Here is an 18,619-nt window from a genome sequence, read left to right as displayed (position 1 = left end):
TTTTGTTGTTTTTCATATCCTCTTGTTCTATAATCCTATTATTACGATGTTCATGGTAGTTTTGGTATTATTACAATTTAATATGGTATGAATGGATGAGTTTTAGGGTGTTTTCATCGAGGGAATTTCATTAAATGTATGATTTCTTTAGTGTATGCATTGATGTATGGATTCAAGCAATGAGATATCTTGACACTCTAATAATCATTCATACTTTTATGTAGAGTAGAATGAGTTATGTAGTGAGACTAGTAAGAGGTGTTAGTCTGAAAACATAATAATAGCCTAAGACATTAAGAAAATTAACCTTGTGAGTGATAAGATGAAACTCATTAGCAATGAATCTGCAAAGCAGCAAAAACCACAACAAGTGTATGTCTTCAGTGAATCTAAAATTAATAATGTATGTATCTATATAATTGAGCTTAGAAGAGTTTTTTATTATATGGTTTATATCTATGCGATTATTTGGAGGCATTGTATTATAATAAACCATGTTTTATTAATATATAATGTTTCTTTTACAAATTAGTTTACTCTCTTGTGTTTATCTTGTTTTTTTTTTTTTTAGTTATCACTTTATCTAAGTGCAGATGAAAATGTAGGGATGACTTTTGTTGGTTTCATGTGACGGTATAAATGCCATTTTTATAATTTTTTTCTGGAGGACAATATTAATATTCTTTATGCTCTTGGTTTATCTATTTTAAATATTATTATAAAATGTTTTATTTTATTAGTTTTGTAGCATGTTACATTTTTCGCACTCTTTAAAAGGATGAAGATGTGACTAAAACGTTGGGCTTAATGGAAATTTTATTTCGAAAAACTCATTTTCCAAAAAGCTTATTTCAAAAAGTTGATCATGTAAAACGATTATGTAAAAATCTCATTTAAAAAAAAACTCGTTATAGTAAATATAGTTCGGTGAAAAAATATGATAAGTAAACACCAGAGATTTCTAGTAATTATGAGACTCCAATTATGTGCATCATGTGAAGCTTAATGTATTCAATAACTAAACACCAGCATTTGAAGTACAGTTCACAAACAGTTTAGGATGGAGAAGGATTTACAATGCAGATTGGAAGGTAAGGATGAGACAAAATTGAAAAAGACATAAATAAACATCACATGAACACACTATTATTCAACTAAAATTTCAGAACATAACATACATAAAACCAGACACTCACTATTTTTGAGGCTTCTTCCACAAGACCCCAAACTTCTTCAGCATGTTGCCATTTTTCTTTCTCTGGAAATCATCATCCATGTCTTCAGCATAGGGTGAGCACTTGTAGTTGTTATCCAGAGACACAGTTCTCTCTGTGAGTTTCCCATTGTTTCCTGATGAAAGCATAGCAGCAGCTGCCTCTGCAGCCTTCCTCCACTGATCAGACTGCACCTTTAGTCTTCTCAGTTCTGCTTCCATTTCTAGATTTGCTGCTTGTGCTGCTTCTAGCTGCTCAGCCACTCTTGCAGCCTTCTTGTTGCTCCTATCTGCTTCCTCCATCACAATCCCAAGTTTCATCAGAGCTTCTCGTTCTGCAGCCTTAGCTCCCTCTACCTCAGCTGCAACTTCCTCACTCACTTTGCCACCATCTGAGAGCTTGTTGATTTCCATCTTCAGCATTTCATTCTCCTCAGATATGCTTTGCAGTGTTGTCTCCTTGTCCATCATGTCTGACTTCAGTTCAGCCACACATTCTTCTAGTCTTTTAGTTTCCCTTTTGAGTTCATGCTCATTTTTAGATGACATGCTCTCTTGGAGCTTGGTGTTCAAGTTGTCATTCTCCTCCACAATGCCTTGTAACTCAGTTTCCTTATCCATTAGGTTAGCCTTCAACTCTTCAATGTCAGCTTTCTGCCTTTTCAACTCGGCCTCTAGCTCACCTTCCCTCTTACCAGTTTCAGATTTTATCTGCTCCACCAGCTCATATGCACTCCTGATCTGCACTGTGCTTTGAATCTTTTCTTCTTGGTATTTAGTCTCAGCAGTCTCTACAGCATATTGCAGGCGTCCAACCTCAGACTTCAAAGAAACAACTTCTGCTTCTAGATCATCAGAACCCTCTCCTTCTATCCATATTTCAGGTTGGTGTTCAAATTTGCTACTGATGGGATCTGTCTGAAGCTTGCTAACAAGGGCCTCTAGTGAGCTTACCCGTGCTTTGGACTGGTCCAACTCCAAAGCAATAGTGTTGTAGGCATCAACAGCTTTTGCAACATCTGCTCTTAGGATCTCAATAGATTTTTTTGCAGCCTCATGTTGCAACATGGTTTCATTGACCAATGCTTGGGCCTGAGCTTCAGATTCTTTGTAATCCCTTAGTTGGTTTTTCATGGTGTCCACAAGAGAAAGAGCTTCAGACAAGTTCTGCTTCAGGTTTAGTAGCTCCATGTCTGCTGATTTTGCCTGTTGAGATTGTACACTCTCACAATTGGCTACCAATTCAAGTTCGGTCTTCAGCATCTGAATTTCATTCATTGCAGAGGCCAAGGCAGCAGACTCAACTGAGAGCTGCTTTTTGGAGGCCTCAAGTTCAGATTGGCATGCCATATCACGCTCATCTATGATTTTCTGCAGCTCAAGAACACGACCTTCCCCAGCAGCACAAAGATCCAAAACGTGTTTTTGTGAGTCTTCAAATTTTGCAGATAGAGCTAATAGTTGCTCCTTGGACTCCAGGGCATCTTGCTGCGCTTGCCTCTTGCTTGATTCAGACAAAACAAGCTGATCCATCACCTTCTTCAAATCATTTTGGAGTTGAGAAATTTGAGATTCCAATTCAGATATTTTGCTGGGGCGCTTCCTCTAAAACAACACAAAATTACAATGCTTCATTGCTCACCAAAAAATTTCAAGGCTAGGAAAACAGTACTGATAAATTATAGAAAACACATCATATCGGTGCATCCAACCAAAATTGCAAAAACACAAGTAGAAAAATGAAAAATGACACAAGTTGTTATATTGCAGACCATTAGTTTATTCTACTCACTCCAGAGACTTGAATACACTTAAATGTTTTAATAACAGAATCCTCTAAAAAGAAAGGTGCATGTACTATCCATCTGCTAAATGGTGAAAATGCACTTTGTAGGAGGAGAATCAACATCGGCAAATGAATTTAAAGGAAGCTCCAAAGAAATAGTTCATAGCACCATCAGCTGGTAATTTTGAAAGGAAACCAGGAAACAGTCCCACATTACATTACACTTTGAAACACTTTTCATAAGCTACTATAATATCAAAGGAAAAAAGCATCCAAGTAGAGATTATGGTTCTCATTGTCAAGGTTTGCTGTTCCAACATATCTAGTTAAAATTTGCAGTTAATGTATCATTAGAAAAAGAATTGATACCTCAACAACTGGGCTTCTGGGTGATCTGCGATCAGTGACTTTGGGGCTTCTCTCCTTTGATGATTTATTAGCCTGACTTGAAGAAGATACGGAATCAGTTTCCACAGTAGTAGGCCTTAGTTGGCGCACAGCACGAGGAGACACCTTCTGAGGCACCTCAGAGGATCCACTTCTGAAATCAATATACACAAATGTAAGCAAGTGAACTTCACTGTGGGAAATGGAAACCCATATCTCCCCATTCTCGCCTCAAATACCTTGTAGCCATGTTAAACAATATCCTTACACTCATATTGCGACAGAAATCCTTTTACGTGATATAGAACTGAGACTAGATAAGTCGAACCATTCTTCAAAGCGAAATTTAAACAAACACATAGAGGCTAAAATACTGAGGATCAACTACGAGAGAAGATTCCAACAAGTTACAACAAAGTCTTCCTAATATAACATATAGAGTCATCATCTTTATAAATTCGGTTTGAAAAAGAAAAGTTCTCTAAACACTAATTTAAAGACGCCTACAAGTAACAAGAAAGTCTTCCTAAAACAACATGGGTGTCATCAACTTCATAAATTCTGTTTGAAAATGGAAAGTTTCTTCCAAGCACAAATGAAAATAACTCCTACAAGTTACAAGAAAGTCTCTTTGTCGCATAACGTAGGTGCCATCAACTTCATAAATTCAGTTTGAAAATGAGATGTGTCGTCCAAGCCAAGCACATGTTAGGAACTGTTTCAATCACCTAACAAGGTGATTAACAATGAAATTGCAATTACAGATTTCTAGTAATTGGAAGAGAATCTTATTTTTTTCAAATAGAAAAATCAAAGCTTTGTTCATTCATTAGAGTTGGTGATAACTGCCCCGGGTCCCAATCTTCATTATTGCATGGAGGAACCACATTAACCAAACATAATGAAACCAAAAAGGAAAGTGCAGAAGGATGATTATGCCTATAAGTTTGGAGACAGACATGATTAGGAATCATCCAATTGTTCTACAAATTGGTCCAGTTTGTCATATCATATGGATAAATCAATAACATATTATTTAGGTAAACTCAATAATGTCTTTTAGGTTTAATGGTATCTTTGGTTAGCTTTCAGCAATTGATATATTTCAACATCTAAAAAGGAAAGTCCAGCAAAATTAATTATACGAGAAAAGGATTAATGCAGGAGACCTAACATTTGCAGATTTGACAAACATTTGCACTAATTGCTGTCAACAAAGTGAAGAATAAATAGAGAACTTATATTTATTAGCATTTTTCTCCTGATTTAGAAACAGAACATATACCAATGTAAACAACACCACTGAACACTCTTGGCATGCTAATTGCCCTTTTAAAACCAGAAATCATTCTGAAATAGCAAGGTAAAAAGCAACATTAATAGAACAGTATAAGAGCAATGCACCAGTTCATCAAAGGTTACCTTGTCTTTGGTGTCTGCATGGCTTAATTGCCTCTTGTCCAGTAAAGAGAAACCAGTTTAATAATTTGGGCCTCGCTGCTTGAATGCTCCCTGACCCACAATGACTGTAACAGTTCAGACAAATATCACACACAGAGACAAGAGAATCCAATGAGAAGGTGGAAGTTATGGAAAAAAAATAAATGTGTTCATGCAGGATGGTATCATCTTCTTATCTTCACCTCCTAAGCCATAAATGCAGAAGATTTGCTCAATGTGATTCTCACTTCAATCTTAAAAAAAGCACATTTACCTTACTAGTGACAAGTTACCTAATAATATAACTACTTTATAAAGATAGTTAAAAAGAAAACACTTCATAGATTCTCACTACAGTTCACTCCATCCTAAAGTGTCAATTACAATAAAATTGTGTAAAAACATGTCCCTAGAAAATGTGATGGACACCACTATCAAAGGAATAAAAGTCAAGTAAATTGGCATAAACACAAAAATGTCTACCACAGGTCCACACATGAGGGAAAACGTTCTCATTACCAACTGATGCTATGATAAGCTCTTTCAGGCTAACAGCATCCAGTAATGATCAAGAGGGGCCTACAACTACAACAACAGAAAATGATGAAATTACACAGGTGCCCAACATCTCCAAATCTCTCAAAATGAAAATACCAACTTGCCCCCGTGAGTTAATGAACTAACAGTAACAGATCCAACCAGAAACTGATCAAAGAAAGCTTCAAATTTTGTGCCCAAACCAAATGTTATGACCATTACACCAAAACTGAGGCTTTTTAGTACAATGTTGGTTCAATCTAGCTATGCCCACAAAAAACCCCCAAAAAAAATCAGACTTTCGAGGAGTTTGGACTTCATTTCAGAAATCTGGTTTGAATCAGGGTTTTTCCACCAACCCACTATAACCTGCAAACCACATTGGATCCGGTAACCCGTTTTCACACCTCTGTTCCATGTATACATGGACTAGGGACATTATTGTAAAAATGAAAATGAAAATTTCTTAGCCCCCAATTTTGCCGTGAAAGTAGGCATGGTCCACTGAACAAGAGTTTAGGATGTGAAGTTGTTGTGATATGAACACAAACCATTTTACCTAAAACCCCTCAAACCTTCTGATTCTGTCTGCCTGATGACCACTCCACTAGGTTCAAACCCACTTCACATTTTTCACAGCATTGCTTCAATGAGGAAACAAACAAGATGTTCATATAACACGTTGGAGTTGAATTTCGTGACAGAACAAGTTCAATACATGTGCATTGCAGAACAGAAAAACGGCAAGACAGAGAAGGGAAAACCTCTGCCCCTAGGAGGTCACTTCATGCAAGGAATCTCTCTGGGAATAAGGAGAATCGATCACGTGTTACAGGAAACGAGAAAGCATGCAAAAACGTTAAATTCGACAACGAAAGGAAGATGGGGGAAGGAAGGAAAACTGAAAAAATCCATCTTTTGAGAATGAAATGAGAGAGAATAGAGAGATTAATTTATTGGGCATGAAATAAAAAGCTGAAGAAGCAGATAAAGAAACAGACAAAAGAAGTACATTGTAGAATAGCCCCTTTTTCTTAATTTATTCCTTTTGCTTTTGCAAAAGTATGAGTGAAATATATTATACACGAAAGCTACGAAACCTTGCAGCTAGCTCGAATATTGATGTCAGTTTGTTTTGGCATAACTTTTTACAAGAAAAAAAAGAGCTTTTGAAGGGAGAAAAACAGAAAGAGTTGGAAAAGAAACATCACATTCAGGCTCAACAAAGTAACGTCTTTATTTTGGAGAGTTAAGAAGCAAACCAGTTTTCTTACAAAAAAGTAAACAAATACGGAGATGGAAAAGATAACAAATTCAGATAATAATCCTTTGAAAGAAGCTTGGAGTTTGAAGTACCAAAGAGAGTAGTTTCTCTAAGCAATGTGGGACTTGTTACCACTTTGCATTGAGAAAAAGTAGAATGTAGATGGAAATTAAGTAAGAAAAAGGATGAGTATATGCATGGATCCATGAGTGCTAACCTTGGAAGGTGTGTGGTGTTTAACGTTGTGGGTGGTCTGGCATGTTGTGTTCCACTGGTTTGGTTTTGTGTGTGGAGTGGAAGGTAACAAAGGAAGGTGAAATGAAAGATAAAGGGAGTGAATAGTGATAGGAGAGTGAAAGATAAAGGAAGGAAACAAAATAGTACAGTCTTTGTCATTTGACGAAGGGAAGAGTGAAACTATTAATCAGTTTGAAATAGGAGTTTGAGTCCGCACACTGCACTCCATGTGTCCTACCCTATTATTCTCACCTGCTCCTTACACTTTTTTCTAACTTCTTTTTTTTAAACTCTTAATTAATTCAAACCTCATTTTTTTAGTTTCATTTTAAAAGTGATGAAGACTTTCATTTCCTGCTGTCTTAAAAAAGTGCTTTTGAGACGTGGAAATTTGATAAAAATAGGAGAAAGAAAAAGTAAATGAAAATACCCTTTAAAACACTTTCATCAGATAAACATTACCAAAAATCTAAAACAAGTGTAAGTTCGAATATTTCATATAATACATTTGTGTTTAGGTGGTTTTTTTCTTGTTTCTCGTCTCACATGCAAGGACCACACTCACTGCTCTATCTCAAATCTTCATTTTTCGGTTTCTCACACATCACTTGATGTAAAGGTAAATGGCAACCTTAAATCTGTCTTGCCAACTACATTCACCTCAAACAAACATGGTGTAAAGGATAATTTGGTGGTTTTTTTTTTCTTTTTCTTATTAACTGTTTATGAATTACTTTCAACATTGGCTTTTATGAAAAATGAGAGAATTAGAGAGATGAGACTGTGGTTTGTTTGAGGTGACGTAGAGAAGTTGGTGAGGAAAGGAAGGTGGACCCACTATGCGATATAAAGTTTTTGAATTTTTTGCAATATCTTGAAAATAAGAAGTAATCACTTTAAAAGTTAAATAACTAATAAAGATATATTCAAGATGATGAATTCTATTGTTGGGATTTATCTTTTATGGTAATATGTTAATTATTTGAGTCTATAAGCTAATAGTCAACTATAAAGTCATGATTAATTTAAGTTTATTGTTTTCTCCCCCAATATTTATAGGAATTATTTAATTTTTTTTATTGATTTTACTCTGGATATTTATTAAAAGGAGTCAATGGTCTCAAGATTTAGTAAAAGGAATAATATTGTTCATTTTATATCAAAGATAATGAGTTATATTGTTGGGATTTATCTTTTATGGTAACATGTTAATTGTTTGAGTCTGTAAGATAATAGTCAACTATAAAGTCATGATTAATTTAAGTTTATTGTTTTTTCCCAATATTTATAGGAATTATTTAATATTTTGTTATTGTTTATATTCTCAATTTTTATTAAAAGGAGTCAATGTAGTATTAAGATTTATTAGAAAGAATAATGTTATTCATTTCGGTATCATCAAAATTAATATTGTTAGAAAGCAATCACTTGATAAAATGATACATTTGTGTCTTTTTAGAGAAAAACTGTATGCGAATCAATTAAAGGAAATACATTGTTTCCTTTTAATAAATATTGGATCACATTATGTAGAACAAAAAAATTGAATAAAAATATTGAATAATTCTTATAAGTATGGGACTAAAAGAACTATTAAACTTTAATTTAATAAAATAATTACCTTGATATTTTAGATATAAAATAAGCATATAGTTTTTTATATTCAAGATTAAGTGAAATATAAATTAAGCATGTGCATAATTATGATATTTTAATTGATATTTAAGGCGAATAAAAAAAATAATAACTTCACTAGTTTTTATATTATTTTTATTGGACAAAACAATTTTAAGACAAGTTTTATAGTAAATTTGGATAAGGTACTTTAAGAGATAATTTATTATTTTGGAAATTTTGAAATATTTTATGACAAAATAGGTTGTTTGGATAAGGAATTTTGAAAAGAAATTAAAATTATATAATTTTATCATATTAATTAGATAGCTTGAAATTAAAGAATTTTAAAATTTAATTAAGAGAATAAGAGTGTGAATTTCAAGATTTATCCGGTTTAACACATATCTCCGCATTAATAAGATATTGGCCACTTTGGGTCAAGCCCTCACGGATTTGCTTTTGGTACCATTCCAAAAGGTCTCTTACCAATTAAGGTATTTTGTGTGTATATAACTTCATGTTCATCTCTTATTTTATCAGATGTAGAACTTTTTTTGTAATTCAACATGTTTTTATACAAAATATCTAACTGTTAAAATGTGTAAAGTAATGACTAAATGTAAGATAACAATTAATAAGACTTTTAACCAAATATATTAAAGGTAGATAAAAACAAATATAAAATTAGAAATAAGTTTTAGCCTATTTTCCACTACAATATTTCCATTTAAAGTAGAAAAACCTTTTTTTCAAAGTAAAATAAAAATCTTCCTAAAATGTTACCACATTACTTTTATTAAAAAAAATTAATATGATAATAAATCAAATACTTCGATAAAATTTACAAAGTACTTTTCACTGTTATAGAAATTAATCGAATATTTTCAGTAATATTTTTTACCAGCTAAATAAAATGTATAATCCTAACATGAAAACATTTATCCCGTACCACCAAACGCTCTTCAAAATTAAATAGCTTGCATATACTTCTGGTAAGGAAATAGCTTATATAAAATTGATGTATATTTGTTAACGTAGAATGCAACTTAATGGAGACGTGCTCTGGTGAAGCTGAGTTACCATCATTGGAAATCTTGTGCGTCAGAAAAGAAAAAATGTGCTCAGAGATACTCCAATGTTCAAAACACTGTTTGGGGAATAAGAAATAACATTAAAAAAATGATACGATATTTTTCACAACATTTTTTTTAATAATATTTTAACATTATTTATGTATTGATTTATAAAATAATTTTAAACTAATCACATAAAAACATATGTTAAAATGTTATAAAAGAAATATAATAAAAGTATCATTATCCATAAACATTATAAGATTCAAGTGTACCTCGTGAAAACTGCAAACAGTATAATATTTTCATTATGTACGTAGGGTCTGTCCACTTTTCAGGAGACTTGAGGGACAGTGCTTGAATTAATTAGGATGAATTGGATAATAAAGTTTTTGTTGTTAATTTTAATAAATTTAAAAATAAAAGTGAATAATTTTGAGAGTAAAATTTCTTAAGTTTGAAAATAATTTGTTTCATGTGATAAATTAAAAAAATATTTTAATAAACAGAAATATAATAATTTTATTTTATTTTTATAGTTAAAATTAATATTATATATACATAAATAAAAAATAGATTTAATTACTTTAAATTAATTTTAAATAAATGTTAATGCACTTTGCTTTAAAAAAAACACGCACTATGAAAATTGCCAAGTTACGGAATCGGTTTCAACCTATTATGGAAATCAGTTCCTCAAGTCATGGAATCGGTTTCAACTCATCCTAAAACTAGTCATGGAAAGGGTTTTCCAAACCATGTAATCGGTTCCAATTCATAAAATTGGTCGTTCGCGAATTTTAAGATAAAAATATATGGATTCCTCGCAACTCCTTTATAATAGTAAATACACATAAGTGAACAAAACAATATTAAGAATTTCAATTCGCAAGAGTATTTTTAATAATACATATTCTTAATAAAATTTTCAAACTAAAAACTTGGGTATAAAAATAAAAATATTTAATGGTGTAATTAAATTAATATTTTAAGTTGTAAAAAATTAAAGTATAAAAAAATCACGATATAAGACATTGTTATTGAAATAAAACTTGTAATACAATTTAAAAAAATAATTGATATAATAGGAGTCACTTAAAATAAAATAAAACTTTCAATGAGAAGTTTTTAAATATTCTTTTATTAAGATACTCTTAAAAAATACTGATGTAAAGTTTTATTTTATTTAAAAAAAAGTTAATTGTGTCAAATTATTCATGTTGCGTTTACTTCCATTCATTTACTGTTTTAATAAATGGAAATGAGAAAATGTGAATTTTTTTTTCCACGTCATTTGTGTGTGAATGAAGGTGCAAAGTTTTGTGGGGTAGGTGAAGATAAATTTGCAGTCAAGTAAAGATATAAGAGTATTTATTGTTCATGACGTTTTTATGAGTAAATCCTACACTTTCAGGTGTGTTCTTCATGTTGATGGAATAGAGCAGGGTGAAACGTGCAATGATGATGAGGCCTACCACGCAAATGAGGGTGCAGAGGAGAGCCCCCAAGATGATTATGAAGTCGTATTCGATGGTGGCGGTGGCTTTAGGAGGTGGCGCCGCCGCCTATGATTGGAGGAGTATGAGCCCCCAAAATGTGAGAGTGGATGAGGAAAAAGATGGTGAAAATAGAGTTTGATGAAAATGATGTTTTACATAGAGAGAAGTGTTTGGTTGGAATGTCATGTTTTTAGAACCGATTTTAAGTCGGGAGAATTGATTTTGCACCCTTGTGGATTTGAAACCGATTCTGGATTTGAAACCAATTTCAAGTCTTATTCAGATATAATAACATCTCATCGTAATCTCAACTGTATACTTTAATATTTATACTTCAATTTTTTTAAAATCTAAAAAAATAATTTAATTACATAACTAAATATTTTTTAATTACAAATAAGTGTGATGTTTCTATTTTATTGGTTGAGTCCTCGCAACTCATATAGGTTGATTCCTTCATTTCTTATATTTTATGAGTTCATTGTTATCTCTAACTCATTCGGTATTATTTTTGATTCATTCATTCAAAAATTGTCTGAATAATATCTTTAAAATGTATTCTGATATTAAAGTTAGACGAGGTCCGAGTGCTTAGGTTGTATTCATTTGAGTGGATTGACTATTGAAAGAAATTAACATATATGAATATACACAGCCGTTTAGATGTAGATTTGAGAGAAAATGGGAACAATATGATTTATGAGATCACGTTCATCTTCAATTTCATTGAGGAGTTGGAATTTGAGATGATTTAGCGTGATTTTACATTGTTATCCCTACATGACATAATTATACCATGATTCTTGAGATAAATAATTATTGGTGTTGATAAAGATAAAGAAGAAGAGAAAATGGATAAAAAACTCATTGGAATCGGTTTCAATAAAAGAATATTTATATGTAAGATAGAGGAGTGCTAACTAATGTCCCTTGGATTTATTTGTTTTTACTTGCTTTTACTTTTACTTTTTAATAATAATAATAATAATAATGTATTAATTTTTGTAATAAAAATAAAATAATAATTTTATATTTTAATCTATTAATAAAACTATTTATCATATAAGTCAAATCGTTAAGAAACTTTAGTCTTAAATCTACCTTTATCACCTCAAAATCCTTTAAGAAAACAACGACATCTTATTTTGAAATCCACTTAAATACATTAATCAATCTCTTTTAAATCCATCTTCATAAGTGAACACAATCTTCAATATTAAATACAACAATAATACAAACAATTACTTAATATAAACCCTTACGTAGACTTCTTGTTTATATAAAGTGAACTTCTACTTACCATTGTCCTAATTATGATTCAATCACATTTTAATTATAATTACTACACTTATTATTACGTAATTTTAACCATGTTAGGAGTATACTCAGTTTTTTTGGTAATCAAACAACCTTCATAAGGATCTGATTATAAATGTTTTATATAAAAAACTAAATCTTACCCGACCCATTAATGTTTTCAGGGTTTGATTACCTACTATACAGATACTACATGAAATAAGTGTAATGCAACCAGATTGAGATGGAGTGCACTTCACGTTTTCATTGTAACTTTTCCATTTTCTGTACATATATAGTGTTCTCCATTTCAGCTCTCATTGATGCCTCCATTTCAGTTTCCATGGATGCCTTTTTCATGACGAGTTTGTCAACTGTGACAGTCAAACACGCAAACATGACATCAACCATTTTCTTATCAATTTTTGTCACATTGTCTTTTTAATCATGTAAGATTAAAAAAACTTAGATAGTATTAAAAAAAAGGAAATTGATTAATTCATGTCACAATAATCTTCAAATTATGTGAAATATAATGAATAATATATATATAAAGAAGAGTGATGATAAAAAAAGACATGTAAAGAAGAAAAATTAATATTAACGAGTATTGTATCAGGTGAAAGGGAGTTGATGAAGACATGTTGATTTCTTTGTCGACAATTGCTTTTCATATTTAATACGTGAAATTGATTTTTTCAATTAAATATTTTTAATTGATGGTTTCAACTGTTAAAATGAAAAATTATATTTTTCGAAATTCTTGTCAAAGTTTTAGTGTGATTCACATTGAAGTAAAAATTATGAATGAAAAAAGAAACAAAATTAAAACCACATAATTGTGAATCAGTCACGGATATTAAATGATTGTTTCAATTTTTTTTTATTTACACCTATAAAATTTAAATTATTTTATATGATTATTTTTTTAAAATTTATATATGGACGTTATTCATTTAAATTTATTATTAGAAAGACTAAACTTATTTATATTAATATTTTATTAATTAATTTGATTTAAGGGATTAAAAGTTTTTTTTTATTTTTTTAAAGGTTTTTGTAAGGTAATTTTATTTAATTTTTTTAACAAATAAATTATAAAAATATTCACAAATATATACAGGTACTCACGGCTATTGTTTCACGATATTCAACGGCAATGAGATAAATAACGAAACATTTTTTTAAGATAAAACAAATAACAAATAGACACTACCCACCCATAAACATGATATCTCTAATAAAAATTATAATTTATTGAAACAGTTAGATAAATACATCAATTAGTTTTCTCTCTTCTTTTCTCTTTTAAAAAATTAAACTAACACTTTCTTTATTGTATAAGACCATCTTCACTCGAGTTAAATGAGAAAATGTGAACTTGATTAGTTTAAACTCTTTAATTATGTAATCAATGGTACAACCAAAACTAATTACCATTAACTTCAGATGTATTTTCAAGAACACAATTTAAAATTGTTCAATATAATAGATATTCTCTTAAATTAATTATGAATATAAACTTGTATTAAAATGCATATTTAAACTGGGTATGAGAAAAAAGAAGAAGTAAACATTGAATCAACAACATAAAATGATCTAAATAATATTACTCTTAATATATACAGATTTAGTGAAATTAGTTACATCATAATATAATGTCAACATTTACATACCATAATAGTCATTTGTGTATAGATTCAAAATTAACATAAAATAGATGTTTGATCATAAAGTCAATGAACTTTGAATTACGCTGCTCCTTCCCCTGACTTTTATGTTTGGATTCATGTTCAAATCCGTTTAGAATTGCCTCTATAAAATAATAATAACACATTCATTTATTTGGACTGTAATATAGTATGGTTTGATTAGTGATAGTCGACAAAGATAAAAGAAATAAAATAAAAAATGTAAAAGAAATTATGCAAGTATCTTCACATGGAAAAACAAAATCAATAATAAATACTAAATCAACATTTTTTATATATTCATAAATAATAAATGAGTACTTTAACTAGTTATTGTTATTAATCATCTGAGTATTGTAGTATTTAATTCAATCCAGAGGAATAGGTTATTTTTTATTGGTGTTTTTGTTAAAATTAAATGAACATTGATGAAAAACATTAATAACCAAAAAATCATTTAAAATTTAATTTTATAAATTTATCTTCTTTATAGTATAATTTATTTGAATGTCGTTTTTTAAAACTGATACTTTTATTTAATTTAAATTATAAAAAAAATTATTTAAAGTTGGAAAAAATAATTATATTCATAAATTTCAAAAGTAAGAAATAAATTTTGAGTTTATCGTATTCGTCTTCGTTTCAACTGCTACCAAATAATCAATAACAAGATTTTTTTTTATAACATCAACTTCGAATGGCTTTTTCTTTCTTACCAAAATAATATAATGTTAGGTAAGTTTTATGAAAATGGACAAAATTTTTAAAAATTATAATAATAAGTAAATCATATTTACAAATATGATTTTGAAATGAAAAAATGGTGCTATACGAATTTTTATGTATATATATATTTTTTATCTCACTCAATAAAATCGATCTTACAGACACCAACTATATTGTGAAAACAAATTTCACTGTAAGAGAACGTGTCTATACACACAATACAAAAATTTAATTTCAAATATTTATTTATTTATATATTTAATCTCATTATTAATTTTATTTCTAATTATTGATATATTTATTCAGTTTTAATTCACAAATTACATTCCGTTAACTTCGTTATCTTAATTAGGAAATTAAACATCGTGAAAACATACACCAATAAATATACATACTATTATAAAATTAAAAACTATATATTTTAATATTTATATCTAAAAAAATAATAAATTACATTTTAAAATAAAATAAAAAATAAAATCTTTATAAAAAAGCAAACAAGAACTCAAAAAGTAACTATAAAACTTAGAAAACATGCTGAGTTGAACGCATGCTTGAATGCACGATTTAAAAAATTTATCTCTCCAAACACTATCCTCAGAAAAATTATTATATTAAATTGCATTTGTAAGATTAATTTTATAAAAACTATAGTAATGAAATTGTGCTTCTAATACCGATTTCATAAAAAAAGATAAAAAATCATCATGTTTATAAGACTAATTATTATATATATATATATATATATATATATATATATATATATCGCTAATAACCGTGTGTTTACTTTTTAGTTTATACATTTTAAACATGTATATTAGGTTTTAATAGACAAAAATATCTTTATATACTATGAATTCTAAGTTTTAAAATTAAGAGTATTTTAATAGAAAAAAATACCTTTATATACCAATTGAGAAACATGCCTACATGCATTAACAAATCTATCTATATATATATATAAACAATAAAGAACATTCTTTTAACCACGTGTAAAAAAAATCTACATAAAGGACAATTTACTGATTCCCGTAATTTTTAAAAATTGTCCATCTTAAAAAATTCACCTAAAGTTATATGGTTTATGACAAAAAAAAACTTGGAATTCTAAATGTATATTTTATTATTTAATGTCACGTTTTATTATTGTTGAAAAGTTTAGTATTATAGAACTTTTTTGAGCGTGTACACTATAGAAATATTTTTCTCCGTACCAAAGATTATTTTTGTGCAATATTAACTTTGAATATAAATACAAAACTATACTAGATAGTATAAAAATATTTTTATCCTATTGAATAAGATCACTTCTCAGGGATGAAAAAAAAACACGAATACAGTATCATATATTCACGAGTTAGTATTCACGAGTAATAGATAACCAGGCTTTTAAACATGTCACGAATATAATATCATCGACTTATGAATATTTGTTACTTTTGTAAAAAATAATAATAGTAATAATTTAATTTATGTTTTTAAAATTAAGTTTAATTAAAAATAAAATTAATTCATATTTTATTATGTTAAATTTAATTAAAACTAGATTTTATTTTATATTTAATTTAATTTATATTATGTTATATATATTTTTGTAATTTTATTTTAAAAGTATATAGAATATGTTTTCTTAAATTTTTGCGGATATAAGCATATCCGAATTTTAAAATATTTACAAATATTTTTCAAGTGGTACGTAGAGAACAAGTTGAATCATATTTTCATTTTACAAGTTGGGTTGCAAATAATACTATGCTCAATCTGATCTATTATCATCCCTATTTCTCGTACATAAAACTTGTGTTCCAGTGTAAGGTTAGAAATAATTTTTACTGCTTTATTTTTGTTTAATCTATATCACGGTGCTTTCATTTTTAAAATGGAGAAATTTGACTCCCTATTTAAAAAATCATGAAATTTCCATCTGTCAAAACTAATTTGTGTGCGTATTTTTGTTTTTATAGTAATTATATAATTGTTTTTATATAAATAAATATTTTATATTTATAGTTCATTTAAATCAAAATAAAAAATATGACATGCAAATCTAATAACCATACTACACTACTTTACCCTTTTAATTTTGTGAGAAGAATGTGGTGCAACTTGGATGCTTCTTCCTGCATCTCCAACACTTCTCTTTTCACTTTGAAGTATACTCTTTTGTCTCTCGTTTAATTGAAAAAAAGGTAAATGGTAATTTAATTCTTGCCAATATATTTCGGAGTCCTGCACCCCTTCCATTCGTTCATTGTTTCGTTCTTTTTTGTTTTTCTTCTCGTGTCTTTCGTGATCCTTGATGTTGGTCCCTTTACTGCTTTGCCATTGGTGGTCCTAATGTTAGAGTTTTGTTGGTGATCCCTTGATGGTGGTGTTGTTTTGTTAACCTTCTTCACACATAAGTTTTTACTTTTTTGAAGATTTAATGTACCTAGAAAAAGAAATGTTGGATTTCATAAATAACTGGATTTTAAAATTCTTTAAACATTTAATCGAATTTCGAAATCTGACCAGTTATTAGTTAGATTTCGAAATTCGATTAAAGATTCAATCAACTTAGAAATTTGAGAAACTTTTAACTGGATTTTGAAATCCAATAAGCTCTTAACCGAAATTTAATTGAGAGGAGTGAGTATTGAAGATAATATGTACATATTGCAAATATTTTATTGACTTTTAAATAAATAATGATTGTAATGTCAAGATAATCAAACAAATTAATTAAAGCTTAGTGAACAGCTAAAGAAAAAGGAAATCAAACTGCAAGATATATTTGTATCCGTAAAAGAGTCAGATATCAAACCATTTATTTTATCTCAGTAAAGCTGTCATTTTTTAGCTGCTCATACATATGAGCTAGTGCAACAATGTTTCAGGCATATCCGCTACATGCGGGCACATCTCTAAAGAGCATTATATACAATACACGGATTAAGGTGACACTTTTATTTGTAAAAATAGTGCATCCAATTAGATGCAATAAGTATCCTCGTGCGACACACTCTTATTGTTGTTGCTCACAACACTATTATAAACATCTCTTAATTAACTCAATCTAACTTTGAGACCACATGATTGTGTCATCTCAACTCTAGCTCTCTTGTGGTTCATACCCAAAAACTCCACGATAGTAGACTAAGTTTCTTCAAATTTCAACGGATGGATTGGACATAATTTTTCAATCGTGAGATGGAAACTGTTTGTCTTAAAATACTACCTCTCAACGAACATCAATATCAAACATTTTTAGACATATAGAAAAAAAGGCTTGGAGATATAGGAAGAAACACCCTACAACATTTTCACCTAGATTTGCAATAACTACATGACCACACAAATTTTCAATAACCAGATCCATATCTTATTATTGTAACCTTAACCAATCACAATTTAATTAATTAATTCTTTATTTTTTTAATATAAAGTAATTTCATTTTAAATTATTTTCAACTAACCACATTTTATCTTAAATTAATTTCAATTACAAGAGTAAAATTGTAGTCTTACAATTTTCTAATTTAAAACACTATTTTTCATCTATAGCCTCTTGAAAATGATTTACAAAGTTTCACAAATTTTTTCTTCATTTTCCACACCTTTTGTAATCAAAACAATGTTTCGTCTACTTTCATTTAAAAAAATAAAGTTAAGTATATTTTCAGTTTCTTAACTTTAATTAAAAATTAAAATTAATCATTTTTTAAAACTTACCAATTTAATCTTATATATTGAAAATTGTGTAAATTTAATTATTTTAATATAATTTTGTTAAGTTTTTCAAACGTGTCTTTAGTTAAATTAAAGTGAAAATAAACAAAAACAACTCATATATTATCATAAAAAATATTTGAAA

General features: G+C 29.1%; 1 protein-coding gene across 20 annotated transcripts; it reads right to left on the bottom strand.

Annotated features, from left to right (window-relative positions):
* Positions 1-982: 982 nt before the first annotated feature.
* On the bottom strand, positions 983-7,003 carry RIP5 (ROP interactive partner 5). Of its 20 annotated transcripts, XM_088109369.1 has the most exons (7): positions 6,845-6,981; positions 6,128-6,165; positions 5,923-6,007; positions 5,346-5,411; positions 4,809-4,912; positions 3,369-3,540; positions 983-2,818 (listed from the first exon to the last, which is right to left on the bottom strand). In XM_088109369.1, the coding sequence occupies exons 5-7, from the start codon at positions 4,826-4,828 to the stop codon at positions 1,196-1,198; spliced, it is 1,815 nt and encodes a 604-aa protein (XP_087965495.1). In that variant the 5' UTR covers positions 4,829-4,912; positions 5,346-5,411; positions 5,923-6,007; positions 6,128-6,165; positions 6,845-6,981; the 3' UTR covers positions 983-1,195. The 20 variants fall into 20 exon arrangements, with proteins under 20 accessions (XP_087965495.1, XP_047182926.1, XP_047182924.1 ...); XM_047326970.2 differs by lacking the exon at positions 6,128-6,165 and having other exon boundaries at positions 6,845-6,998; XM_047326968.2 differs by lacking the exon at positions 5,346-5,411.
* Positions 7,004-18,619: the final 11,616 nt, after the last annotated feature.

The sequence above is a fragment of the Vigna umbellata genome, chromosome 3 (assembly GCF_029865625.1).
Source record: "Vigna umbellata cultivar VRB3 chromosome 3, Vumbellata_1.0, whole genome shotgun sequence".
In the NCBI taxonomy this organism is placed as follows: domain Eukaryota; kingdom Viridiplantae; phylum Streptophyta; class Magnoliopsida; order Fabales; family Fabaceae; genus Vigna; species Vigna umbellata.
This window is presented reverse-complemented; position numbering and strand designations above follow the sequence as displayed.

Coding starts and splice junctions, on each gene's coding strand:
- RIP5 (XM_047326961.2), bottom strand. CDS start 4,828: ATGCAGACACCAAAGACAAG. Junction 3,541..4,808: donor ATGCAGACACCAAAGACAAG/GTAACCTTTGAT, acceptor TATTGATTTCAG/AAGTGGATCCTCTGAGGTGC. Junction 2,819..3,368: donor CCAGAAGCCCAGTTGTTGAG/GTATCAATTCTT, acceptor GTGTTGTTTTAG/AGGAAGCGCCCCAGCAAAAT.